Raw genomic sequence first — 14,282 nt, 5'->3', positions numbered from 1 at the left:
GATTTCAACTCCAATGTGCGATGGCGCTGAGGACCCAGGTTCAAATCCCACCCTGGATCACTGTCTGTGTGGAGTTTGCACATTCTCCCCATGTCTGCGTGGGTTTCACCCCCACAACCCAAAGATGTGCAGGTTAGGTGCTTTGGCCATGCTAAATTGCACCTTAATTGGAAAATAAATAATTGGGTACTCTAAATTTATTTTTTAAAAACTCTGATGTGGGGGTAGCGCGGTGGTTAGCACTGCTACTGACAGCGCCGAGGGCCCAGGTTTGATCCCAGCCCAGGGTCACTGTGTGGAATTTGCACATTCTCCCCGTGTCTGCATGGGTCTCGCCCCCACAACCCAAAAATGTGCAAGGTAGGTGGATTGGCCACGCTAATTTGCCCCCAAATTGGAAAAAGAAAGAATTGGGTACTTTAATTTTTTTTTAAACTCTGTTGTATTCCCGAGCCATCAAAGTAGGCTTCCCCAAATTAATAATCCCTGCTTTAGATTGCCCCTTGTACTTTTCCATGGTCAACCTAAACCTTATGATACAGTGGTTACTGTCCCTCTAAATACTGTTATTTGATCCACTTGGGTCAAGAACCAGGCCCAACAGTTCCTGCCCTCTAGTTGGACCAGAAACATACTGCAGAAAATTATCTTCAACACTTACCAGAACCTCTTGCCCTCTTTGTCCCTTTGCACTCTTCCTATCCTAGTTTATATTTGAGTATTTGGAGTCCCCCAATATAATTACTCTATATTTCTTGCACCTCTCTGTAATTTCTTCGCAAATTTGTTTCTCTACATCCCTTCCATTAGTTGGTGGTCTATGTACTACACCAATCAATATTATTGCACCTTTTTTTTTATTCCTTAATTTTGGTTCTGTCCTTGACTCCTCTGGAGCAGGGGAGGTGGTGGGCCAGTGGTATTGTCACTGGACCAATCCGGGTTCGAATTCCACCACGGCAGATGGTTGAATTTAAATTCAGTCTGGAATGATGACCATGAAACAATTGTTGTTAAAACATAGCTGGTTCGTTGATGTCCTTTTAGGGATAGAAACCTGCCATCTTTATATGGTCTGGCCTAGATGTGACTCCAGACCCAGAAGTGGCCCAGCATGCCACTCGGTTGTTTAGGGGTGATCTTATAGAGGTCTATAAAATAATGAGGGGCATAGATAACACCTTTTCCCAAAGGTAGGGGAGTCTAAAACTGGAGGGCATAGGTTTAAGGGGAGAGATACAAAAGGGTCCAGAGGGGCAATCTTTTCATACAAGAGGGTGGTGAATGTCTGGAATGAGCTGCCAGAGGATTCAGGCAGTTATATGGGTAAGATGGGTACAGAGGGATATGGGCCAAATGTGGGCAATTGGGACTAGCTTAGTGGTAAAAATTGGGCAGCATGGACCAATTGGGCCGGAGGGCCTGTTTCCATGCTGTAAACCTTTATGATAACTACTACAAAGGAAGCAAAAAAGAATGAAACAGAACGGAACACCCGGCATTGACGTCAGCACCGCAAGCAGCAAACCCAGTCCTGTCGAAGTAATTCAACAGCCTGACATCATCATACTCAAGGAATCATACCTTCCACCTAATGTCCCAGACACCACCATTGCTATTCAAGAGGTGGTGGCACAGTGGTATCCAATCAGGAGGGAATTACCCTGAGAATCCTCAGCATCATCCATCACCACAGACCGAGCTGGCCGGGTCATAAAGGACATAACTGCTAGACTGAGACTCTGGCTGGTGGTGAGGGAACAAACAAGAGGAAATAACATACTTCACCTCACTCTCACCTACCTGCAACTGTCCATAACAGTATCAATAGGAGTGACCACTGCACAGTCCTGGTGGAGACAAAGTCGCATCTTCACATTGAGGATACCATCAATGGAATAGATCTAGCAGCTCAAAGCTAGGCAGAATGGTACGTGTCCACAATATGTAACCTCATGGCCCAGCATTTCCCTCACTCCACCATCACCACCCAGCCAGTGCATCACCCTGGTTCAATGAAGAGTGCAGAAGAGCATGCCAGGAACAACACCAGGCATCCCTAAAAATAAAAATGAAAATTGCTTATTGTCACAAGTAGGCTTCAAATGAAGTTACTGTGAAAAGCCCCTAGTTGCCACATTCCGGCGCCTGTTCGGGGAGGCTGGTACGGGAAATGAGGTGTCAATCTGGTGAAGCTACAACATAGGACTACTTGCCTGCCAAACAACACAAGCAGCAAGTGATAGACAGAGCTAAGCAATTCCACAACCAGTGGATAAGATCTAAGCTCTGCAGTCCTGCCACATCCAGTTGTGAATGATGGTGGACAATTAAACAACTCACTGGACGAGGCGGCTCCACAAATATCCTCATCTTTAATGATAGAGGAGCCCAGCACATCAATGCAAAAGATGAAGCTGGAGCATTTGCAGCAATCTTCAACCAGAAGTGTCAAGTGGATGATCCATCTCTGCCTCCTGCGGAGATCCCCTGCATCAGAGGTTTCAATTCAATTCACCCCACGTGATAGCAAGAAACTGCTGAAGGCACTGGATATTGCAAAGACTATGGACTCTGACAATGTTCCAGCAACAGCAGTGAAGACCTGTGCTCCAGAACTTGGGAGTACCTCTAGCCAGATTGTTCCAGTACAGCTACAACACTGACACCTACCCGGCAATGGGGAAAATTGCCCAGGTATGTTCTGTACACCAGAAACGGGAGGGTTGCCTCCTCATCATCTCGTCCTGGTGCTTGGATATGGCGACCCTGGCGACCTACTGCTCCCCCGACCTGGAATAACTGACCGTGAAGTGTCGCCCATACTATCTGCCACGTGAGTTCACTTCAGCCATTATCACCGTGGTCTACATCCCATCCCAGGCAGAAGTGAAGAAGGCGCTGGACGAACTGTACAGTTATTTTTTTTTTTTTAATTTAGAGTACCCAATTAATTTTTTCCAATTAAGGGGCAATTTAGCGTGTTCAATCCACCTACCTTGCACATCTTTGGGTTGTGGGGGCGAAACCCACGCAAACACGGGGAGAATGTGCAAACTCCACACGGACAGTGACCCAGAGCCGGGATCGAACCTGGGACCTCAGCGCCGTGAGACTGCAGGGCTAACCCACTGAGCCACCGTGCTGCCCTAACTGTACACAGTTATAAACAACTACGAAACAGAACACCCGGAGGCCTTGTTCATCATGGCCAGGGACTTCAACAAGGCCAACCTCAAGAGTGTACTGCCAAAATTCCACCAGCAGATCTCCTGTCCCATCAGGGGTGACAACATTCTTGACCTTTGCTACTCAAAAATCAAGGGCGTCTACCGTTCCGTCCCCCGACCGCACTTTGGGAAATCAGACCATAATACGGTGCTCCTTCTCCCGGCATACAAGCAGATACTCAAGTGGGAGAATCCAGCTAAGAAGGTGGGCAGTGCTGGTCCAAGGAAGCAGAAGAACTCCTACATGATTGCTTAGAGACAGTGGACTGGGGGAGGGGGAACAATTGTGAGGGAAAAACAGATCAATGGAAGGAATGAAACTAAATTGATAGAAATAAAAATGGGATGAAGGTGGAGGAGAGAGCTCACGGTCTGAAGTTGTTGAACTCCATGTTAAATCCGGAAAGTTGTAATGTGCCTAATCAGAAGATGAGATGCTGTTCCTCCAGTTTGGAATGCAAAATTAATAATTTTTTCCAGGTCCACAGGGATACAGTTGTCAATGTACTGTTAAGAGTTGTGGGAGGGACGCAGAGTAGGACTGGAACAAGGAATGTTCCACATACCTCATAAAGAGACAGGGAAAACTGGGACCCATTCGGGTACCCATAGCCACACCTTTGGTTTGGAGAAAATGAGACATGGTAAAGGAGAAATTGTTAAATGAGAGGACAATTCAGAAGGTGACAGATTAGTGTGGGTGAGAGGAGCAGAGAAACTGAGACTAGTTGGAATGACCCAACCACTTCCCTGTGTGAGATCAACTAACTCTACAGAGGTCTAGTATATTGGGACCAAACTGATCATAGTGAAAGTGTCACACATCAAATCATTTACTCAACAAGCTTTTAGAGAACCCCATACCATTGTTTCAAACTGTGAGTGTTCATTCTAATTAGAAAGTGGATGCTAATACAGAGTCCATTGCCACAATTTCAGCAACTACATAAACAGTGCAGCAATGCCCCAACTTTGTACCTTCATGTGCCGCTCAGGTGGATATATCATGGAGTCTTGTCCACAAATTGAAATTAATGTTCCCTTATTTTAAGCTATAGGTACTAACAATGTTCTTGCCCTAAGATTTATCCATCAGTGAGACAATGGCATTAAGAACAGCAATTTCCAAACCTCCAGAAGTACAAAATTAAATCTATACAGACCAGTTATTAAGAAATTTATTACATGTTAGCTGGGCTTTGTGGGCCCAATTGTCAATGACTGAGGGCCAGATTGGACACCCTGCAGTAAATAATCATTTCCATATGCATGTCCCATCTCACTCCCTGGATTAATTTATTCAATGGCCGTATTAGTGTAGACTTGCTTGAATATTGCTTTAACTTCAGTCACCCGCCAGTATATTAATCAAGTGATTAATGGTTTTTCTTTTTCCCCTTTTCCTGTACCCTCTTCACTTGCTATTTCACCCATCAGCTTTATGCCCTGCTCGGAAAGGATACATGTTGCTGTAGCTGAGATGGCAGCTCTTTTTCCAAAGGTGAGTCATTTTTTTAAATGTATATTTTAGTTTCCTTGTTTTCCTTGAACAAAATGTTTCTTAATTCCAGTAAGTAAAGTCTTCAGCTAAGCTAAATGATTGGTACAAGGCCAGAAGTTTCTAGTTCAGATTGGAAAAGAGAAGTGGAAAGGAAAAAGGTAACAAGAGTCTAGAGATAGGCTGTGGAAAGTCGGGGATCTGAAAGGTCATCCATTCCATGGATATTCCAGGATAATCTGTATGTACTTCATTGTATACTGGTGAGAGCTCAAATTATTGTTTATAAGTGACTCCACAATGTCACACCGCCAATGAAAATTCTGAACAAATGCAACCTTCTGATGTCAAGCCAGGAAGTTCTGCAAATAGTCCAGAGTACATTTGGTGATTGACCTGCAGGCAAAATACTCATCAAACATGGAGTGGCAATCTACGACTGGGAGTTGATACTGTTCCCACTTGGCACCAGGTACATCCTGCAAGTCTGTGCCTTGATTGATAGGATGGTCCTGACAGAAAAGCAGTAAGAAACCAAAGGTGCTGTGTCTAGTGGGCTGTGTGGCTCTAGTAGAGCTGATTAACCTCCAGACCTGCTGCTGCCAACTCTCTCTCTGGATTTAGGTTAGTGGAATGTCGTCTTAAGAGGAGAATGTAAACTCCACATAAAAGGAACATATGCAGATGCTAGAAATATTGAAAAAGAATGCTGGAACTACTCAGTCGGCCAGGCTGCACGTATAGAGGGAGAAACAGAATTATAATTTCAGGTTTTATTAATTCATTATTGGGATGTGGGCATCACTGGCTAGGCCAGAATTTACTGCCCATCCCTAGTTGTCCTTGAGAAGGTAGCGGTGAGCTGCCTTCTTGAACCACTGCAGTCCCTGAGGTGGATGCACCCACATTGTTTTGAGGGAGAGAGTTCAAGGATTTTGACCCAGCGACAGTGAAGAAACACCTATATATTTCCAAGTCTGGATGATGAGTGACTTGGAGGGGAATCTCTAGGTGGTGGTATCTGTTGCTCTTGTCCTTCTGGATGGTAGTGATTGTGGGTTTGGAAGGTTGATGACCTTTTAATCTAAACTGGAAAAGGTTAGAAATGCAAAATCTTTTGAGTAAGTACAGAGGCAAGGAAAGGGGGAGATGAGAAGATAGATCAAGAGGGAATGTCTGTGACAGAGTGGATGGTGGGGTTGATTAAATGACAAAAACTATAATGGTGCAAGCCAGAGGGTGGTAAAAGGACAAGAAAATGAACAAAAGATGGGCCTAGAGAATAACAAAAGCAGGATCATTGCTAGCAATTGCTGTCTGAAGGAGTGGGAGCAGTAGTTTGATTCTGAAATTGTTGAATTCCAGTGTTGAGTCCAGAAGTCTGTGAAATGCCTAGTTGCAAGATCTGGTGCTGTTGACCAAACTTGCATTAAGCTTCTTCAGGACAGTTCAGAAGGCTGAGGACAGGGGTCAGGGTAAGAGTGGGGGTGGTGAATTACAATGACAAATGACTGGAAGTTTTAAGCCACACTTGCAGGCTAAACTGAGCTGTTCTGCAAAGTGATCAATTTATTTGCATTTGGTTTCCCCACTGTAGAGGGGACTGCATCATGAGCACTGAATGTAGTGTACTAATTTGAATGAATATAGGAACAGGAATAGGCCATTCAGCCCATTGAACCTGTCCCACCATTCAGTAAGATCATGGCTGATTGGTGACCAAACTCCATATACCTGCCTTTGGTCCTTATCCCTTAATATATTTGCCATACGGAAGGGGGAAGTTTTGGGTATTCTAAAAGACATTAGGGTGGACAAGTCCCCAGGACCGGATGGGATCTATCCCAGATTACTGAGGGAAGCGAGGGTCGAAATAGCTGGGGCCTTAACAGATATCTTTGCAGCATCCTTGAGCACGGGTGAGGTCCCGGAGGACTGGAGAATTGCTAATGTTGTCCCTTTGTTTAAGAAGGGTAGCAGGGATAATCCAGGGAATTATAGACCTGTGAGCTTGACGTCAGTGGTAGGCAAACTGTTGGAGAAGATACTGAGGGATAGGATCTATTCACATCTGGAAGAAAATAGACTTATCAGTGATGGGCAGCATGGTTTTGTGCAGGGAAGGTCATGTCTTACAAACCTAATAGAATTCTTTGAGGAAGTGACAAAGTTAATTGATGGGGGATGGGCTGTAGATGTTGTATACATGGACTTTAGTAAGGCGTTTGATAAGGTTTCCCATGGCAGGTTGATGGAAAAAGTGAAGTCGTATGGGGTTCAGGGTGTACTAGCTAGATCAGGGGTGGGCAAACTACGGCCCGCGGGCCGCATGCGGCCCGCCAAAGGTATTTCTGCGGCCCACCAAGTCATTAAAAAAAAAAAAAAAATTTTTTTTTAAGGTTAATGGGGGGGTGCTGTTGGGTTACTTACTGGTATAGGGTGGATACGTTGACTTGAGTAGGGTGATCATTGCTCGGCACAACGTCAAGGGCCGAAGGGCCTGTTCTGTGCTGTACTGTTCTATGTTCTATATGAGGCACCCAGAATCATAACCGGGTGAAGTAATTATTTTACTTAATATACTATGCGGCCCTTTGTGAATTGTGAATTTCTGAATGTGGCCCTTGCACGGAAAAGTTTGCCCACCCCTGAGCTAGATGGATAAAGAACTGGCTGGGCAACAGGAGACAGAGAGTAGTGGTGGAAGGGAATGTCTCAAAATGGAGAAGGGTGACTAGTGGTGTTCCACAGGGATCCGTGATCGGACCACTGTTGTTTGTGATCTACATAAATGACCTGGAGGACGGTATAGGTGGTCTGATTAGCAAGTTTGCAGATGATACCAAGATTGGTGGAGTTGCAGATAGCGAGGAGGACTGTCAGAGAATACAACAAAATATAGATAGATTGGAGAGTTGGGCAGAGAAATGGCAGATGGAGTTCAATCCAGGCAAATGCGAGGTGATGCATTTTGGAAGATCAAATTCAAGAGCGGACTATATGGTCAATGGAAGGGTCTTAGGGAAAATTGATGTGCAGAGAGATCTGGGAGTTCAGGTCCATTGTACCCTGAAGGTGGCAACGCAGGTTGATAGTGGACAAGAAGGCATACAGCATGCTTGCCTTCATCGGACGGGGTATTGAGTACAAGAGTTGGCAGGTCATGTTACAGTTGTATAGGACTTTGGTTCGGCCACATTTGGAATACTGCGTGCAGTTCTGGTCGCCACATTACCAGAAGGATGTGGATGCCTTGGAGAGGGTGCAGAGGAGGTTCACCAGGATGTTGCCTGGTATGGAGGGTGCTAGTATGAAGAAAGGTTGAGTAGATTAGGATTGTTTTCGTTGGAAAGACGGAGGTTGAGGGGGGACCTGATTGAGGTCTACAAAATTGAGAGGTATGGACAGAGTGAACAGCAACAAGCTTTTCCCAAGAGTGGGGGTGTCAGTTACAAGGGGTCATGATTTCAAGGCGAGAGGGGGAAAGTTTAAGGGAGATGTGCGTGGAAAGTTTTTTACGCAGAGGGTGGTGGGCTCCTGGAACGCTTTACCAGCGGAGGTGGTAGAGGCGGGCACGATAGCATCATTTAAGAAGCATCTGGACAGGTATATGAATGGGCGGGAACAGAGGGAAGTAGACCTTGGAAAATAGGAGACCGGTTTAGATAAAGGATCTGGATCGGCGCAGGCTGGGAGGGCCGAAGGGCCTGTTCCTGTGCTGTAATTTTCTTTGCTTCTTAACAAAATCTATCTATCTCAGATTTAAAATTCACAACTGGTCTAACTTCAACTGCTATTTGTGGCAGAGAGTTGCAAACCTCTCCCTCTCTTTGAGTGCAGAAGTTCTTCCTAACATCCCTCCTGAATGGTGTAGCTCCAATTTTTATACTATGTCCCCTAGTTTTAGAATCTCCAACCAGTGGAAATTGTTTATCTTTATCAAACCTGTATTTCCCTCTTAATATCTTGAAAACTTTGATCAGATCATTCCTTAATCTTCTAAATTCTAGCAAAAACAGGTCTAATTTGAGTAATCTCTCCTCTTAATTCAAACCGCTGCAATCCAGGACTAATTTTTGCGAAACCTACGTTGCACTCCTTCCAAGGCCAAAATATCCTTCCTGAGGTGTGGTGCCCAGAACTGCTCACAGCACTCCAAGTGGGATCTAACCAGGGTTTTGTATAGCTGAAGCATAACCCCTGTGTTTTTATATTCCAGTTCTTTAGATATAAAAGCGAGCATTCCATTAACCTTTTTGATTATTTTCTGCACTTGTTCATGTGCCTGAACTCTCAAGTATCTTTTGGACATCCACTATACCTAACCTCTTTCCATTTAGAAAGTATTCTGCTCTATCCTTTTTTGGTCCAAAATGGATAACCTCACACTTTAGGTATCATAGAATTTACAGTACAGAAAGAGGCCATTTGGCCCATCGAGTCTGCACCGGCACTTGGAAAGAGCACCCTAACCAAGCCCATACCCCCATCCTATCCCTGTAACCCAATAACCCAACCAACCCAACATTTTTGGACACAAAGGGCAATTTAGCATGGTCAATCCACCTAACCTGCACATCTTTGGACTGTGAGAGAAAACCGGAGCACCCGGAAGAAACCCACGCAGGCACGGGGAGAATGTGCAAATTCCGCACAGACAATGATCCCAAGCTGGAAATCGAACCTGGGACCCTGGAGCTAACCACTGCGCTACCGTGCCCCCCTTGCTTACGTTGAATTCCACCTGCCATCATTTTACCCATTCACCTAGCCTGTCGATATCTCCTTGCAGTTTCTGCTATCACCGAAGCTGCCTCCAATGCCACTTAACTTTGTATCATCCTCAAGTTTGGATAAATGACTTTCTATGCTATCATCCAAGTCATTAATGAATAGTGTGAGTAATTGAGGCCCCAACACAGATCCCTGTAATACACCACTAGTCACCTCCTATTATCCATTATCCCCACTCTCTGTCACCTGCCACTCAACTATTTTCCTAACCATGTCAATAATTTGTCCTCAACTCCATGGGCTTCCACTTTAGTTAATATCTCTTGTGTGGGACTTTATCAAGTGCATTCTTGAAATCCATATAAATGACATCCATAGACATTCCCGTCCACTACCTTAGTCACCTCTTCAAAAAATTCAATAAGATTAATCAGGCATGACCTTCCCTTCACAAACCTATGCTGTCTCTCACTGATCGCCCAAGATTTTTCAAGATCTTCAGTTAACCCATCCTTGATCATAGACTCCAGCAATTTCCCCACCACAGATCACAGGCTAACTGGTTTGCAATTCCCTGCTTTCCCCATTTCACCCTTCTTAAAAAGTGGAGTTACATGTGCAATTTTCCAAACCAGTGAATCTAGGTAACTCTGGAAGATTACAGTTAGGGCATCTACAGTGTGCTCCCCTACTTCTTTTAACACCCTCAGATGGAAACTGTCAGGTCCTGGGGATTTGTCACTCCATTAATGTTCCATTAATGGTTCTGCACTTAAGTCTCGGTCCACTCTTGACTATTAATTTTTTTGGGACTTCCGGCAAGTTATCCTCCTTTTCAACTGTAAATATTGAGGCAGTAATTGTTCAACATGAAGTCTAACACCACCTCTTCCCTCCACCCACAACTTGCTCTTCTTTCCCTGTCTCTATACTTGTTAAACTCCTGTTACCTGTTCTAACTTTTGTTTCCCATTCTAAAGAAAGGTCATCGACCTGAAACATCAACACGATTGCTACATAGAACATACAGTGCAGAAAGAGGCCATTCGGCCTATCGAGTCTGCACCAACCCACACCAAGCCCTCACTTCCACCCTATCCCCGTAACCCAATAACTCCTCCATATCTTTTTTGTTGTTCACTAAGGACAATTTATCATGGCCAATCCACGTAATCTACATGTCTTTGGACTGTGGGAGGAAACCGGAGCACCCATGCAGACTCCGCACAGTCACCCAGCGGGGAATCGAACCTGAAACTCTGGCGCTGTGAAGCCATAGTGCTATCCACCTGTGCTACCGTTCAACCTATGTGTACTTCTCCACAACTTAGTGTGGAGATTTGTTATGTGGTCATTAATTTCTGTGCAGGTCAGAAACCCAACTGATCAAAGCAAAGTTACTACAATATAGCTATCTCTCTATATCACTCAATCTATTATCTATTCTCTATCTATTATCTATCTATTATCTATTCGCTATTATCTATTTTCTCTATCTCTATTATCTATCTATCTCTTCCAATATTGTTATATTTTCTAATTTTTTTTCTCACATTATCTGGACTTTGAAAACAATGTATACTTTTCTGTTGAACTGTTAAGTTGTGTGGAGGGTAACAAATAAAGAATGCTTCTTTCACTATGTAGAAACCTCGTTCAGAGATGGTTCGAGCCTCACTGAGGCTATTAACTTCAAGTGCATACAGACTCCAGTCAGAATGCAAGAAAGCACTGCCTGCAGAAGCTGGACCCGCAACTGACATCCAACTGGTAACACAGCAAGTGATCCAGTGTGCATATGATATTGCCAAGGCAGCCAAACAACTTGTTACTATAACAACAAAAGAAAACAACAACTGATTAGTTTTTTTTTTCCTTTTTTGTTTACAGAATTATTTTTTTAGGTTAAAAGAAAATTGTTCTGGCTATGTACCAGAATTGGTCTGGGCTTTCTGTCAGTATTATGTTTGCATGCTTTTTGATAACATTATTTACAATTTTGGGGTATTACAATAACCTTCCTTCTGCCCTATATGTTTGCAGCAGAGTTATGCTATTTTTTTCTGGGTGCTATTTTCATTGTTTGACCTGAATACTCACTGGCAAGATATTGCTTTCTGGGAGTTGAAGCAGGCAGATAACGGTTAGAATTGTGCATAAAACTGAAGTGTATTGATAACGACAGAAATATGTAGAAACTTAAACTGCATTTCTTCCAGTTACAACGATCAGCAGTGTTTGCTAAATTATGCAATGTTGGGGAAAATAGTTGCTGCATTGGAGGGGTCGAGGAGGTGGCGGGGAAAGAGGACTTTTGTATGCACCAAAGCTATAAATAAGATTTTAATTATTGAGCAAACTTGGTAATCGTAGTGAGGGAAACAACTAAAGTTGCAATGGTCGAGGGCAGTTTGTTTGTATTGGATGGGTGATGTCAAACTTGGGTTTAGAAAGTCTTTGGATTGTATAAAGAGTGGGATTAAAATCGGGCACAGGCTGATGTTGAATGGTAAAACTACCTGGGATTATGAAAGTGACCAGACATTTGCTGAAACCAAAGGACTGTAGCCTATTGCTGAGCACTTGATTTTTTTGTTTTAATCGAGTGGGAAAACTTGAAGTGAATATTACCTGAAGTGGAAATAAAACTGTAGGACTATGAGGAAAGAGCAAGGCAGTGGGACTAATTAGGTAGCTCTTTCAAAGAGCCAGCACAGGTATATTGGGCTGAATGGTACAGCACACAAGCAAGCCATTCAATAAGTTATGACATATTTAAGAGACTAGGTCCATATTTATTTAGCTTTAGTAAGTGGGCTAAATCTAATTTTTAAAAGAATTCACGTTTTCTACTTTGCTCAGTCAGCAGGCAATTATTGAAACTCCGTTTTTAAGTTTTTACTGTTTCAAAAGAGTATTACAATATCTTAAATATTTGCTAATGAATTCTCATGTACGTGAATAGTTTTAACTGTGCTCCTTCATTCAGCAACATGCACAAATTTAATTCGGGGCTGCAAAAATCAATAAAATCAGATTGGCCAAAGCATAATTGAACTAAAAGCCACACACATTGCTTTGTGCAAATTGTACCTCATAATATTATAGCTTTTGACTTAAATGACTGACAGCATTGTATTTATGTAATGTACAACCAACCCTAAGGTATTTTGCATTTGTGTTTAGATTGTGAATGCAGAAGCTATTGATCATCAATCTTTTGCATGTCATTGTACAGCACCTTTGGTCAATTAATTCTAAGGACGATCATTTACTTTTAGTTGGTAAACCTTTAATGTTGACTAAATTTGTGAAATGGTCAGTAAATTGTAATGACATTTATAATCTAATACTACTTGCATTAAATTCCCATTGCTGTAAAACTGTGCATCCCAATCAGCTGCAGTGTTTAAAACCCTTCAGACATGGGGATTTCAACCTGCAGATTATAACCCATTACAGACGAGACTAGCACAACCTCGTTTGGACTGGTGCAACTGTGGCTTCCAACCCTCCTTGATGGTAAATGAATTACCAGATGGAGAAATTGGGAAGTAACCAAATTTTTATGCAAGTGATTTTGAAATGGTTAAACTGGGCATCCCAGTTGATTTTTGTATTGATGATTGAATCTGCACCAAGACTAATGCAATGCAAAATAAGGTGTGGATTTGAACTGGCAGGACCAGTCCAAAAGTGCACTTCCTGCCAGCAACTTGGTGTCTTTGCTAGCAGCTGTGGGATGGGAGGGGGGAGGGGGTTCCGGGTGGGAAACTTCCTCGGTCATCATAATCATGTGCGTAAACGAGAAAATGTAGAGGGCGGAAATAATGAGAACATTTAATGAAGATGGGGTTAATCACAATTGTATCACCTTTTTACCTGAGTATAGTGATGTCAGAGTTTGTTTATGAACTTTTAGTTAGGTTCCAAGTGGGGAATGGAAAAATTGGTAAAATGATGGCGATGGGGTTAGTATTTGTGATATATGAGGCAAGCGGATATAGTATATTCATGCAGGTTGTACTCAGGATCTTCTTATTTTGATGATGAAAAATAAAGGGAGAGATTATTTTCAGATGAGGGATGGGTTTTGTGATACTGTTATTGCAATATGAATGGGTAATTAAATGTTCCTAATAAATGACTATACAGGGATTAGCATACAATTACCATACAACAGCATGAAATCTAGGCACCAATGCGGTTCTGTGGTGAGATTTGACATTAGTTGCAGTGTAAGTCTGTTTTAAGAACTAGCAGCCTTTGAGGGCAGGGGAGTGTACTAATGTTTTTTTTCCCCCTCACTTTTCCCCAGAAAGAAAGAATTCACCCTAGATACCTTTGCACTGTACCTGTCATATGGCTCTTCCTGTATAATATTTGTGTGTCACTTTTAGCAGCAAATGGATACATCAAAACCAACTAAGCATGGAACCGTGTACAGTTTGTAATGATGTTTACTCTGATTTATTAAATGCATTAAATGTACATACAGTTTCCTCTGAATTCTTTATTTTCTTCCTGTACTCCACTTATTTTTTAGACTTTTGTTTATTGTAATTTACATATTTGTAATTTACATATTTGTAACTTGCATATTTAAATATCTCAAATTGGGTAGTGTGACACTATTGTATTTGTAAAGCTTTAATGTATAAAAATGTCTCGAGGTGCTTCACAAGAACATTATAAAACAAAGTATGACACCAGGCTACAGGCCAAGTGCTGTAAAATCGGATTAGAGTAGATAGGTGCTTGATGGTCGCGAGGACACGATGGGCTGAAGGGCCTATTTCCATGCTGTAAAACTCTGACAC

At 42.8% G+C, this 14,282-nt stretch overlaps 1 protein-coding gene across 16 annotated transcripts in view; it reads left to right on the top strand.

The window, feature by feature from the left end:
* git2a (G protein-coupled receptor kinase interacting ArfGAP 2a) overlaps positions 1-13,953 on the top strand; it is a 130,380-nt gene extending 116,427 nt beyond the window's left edge. For 15 of the 16 annotated variants that reach the window (XM_038817417.1, XM_038817248.1, XM_038817333.1 and 12 more), the window contains 2 exons: positions 4,668-4,731; positions 11,110-13,953. In XM_038817417.1, coding sequence (XP_038673345.1) covers positions 4,668-4,731; positions 11,110-11,322 — 277 coding nt within the window. In that variant the 3' untranslated portion in view covers positions 11,323-13,953. The remainder of the gene's footprint in view (positions 1-4,667; positions 4,732-11,109) is intronic. The other variant, XM_038817795.1, reaches the window with a different exon arrangement.
* Positions 13,954-14,282: the final 329 nt, after the last annotated feature.

The sequence above is a fragment of the Scyliorhinus canicula genome, chromosome 1 (genome assembly GCF_902713615.1).
Source record: "Scyliorhinus canicula chromosome 1, sScyCan1.1, whole genome shotgun sequence".
Classification (NCBI taxonomy): Eukaryota; Metazoa; Chordata; class Chondrichthyes; order Carcharhiniformes; family Scyliorhinidae; genus Scyliorhinus; species Scyliorhinus canicula.
This window is presented reverse-complemented; position numbering and strand designations above follow the sequence as displayed.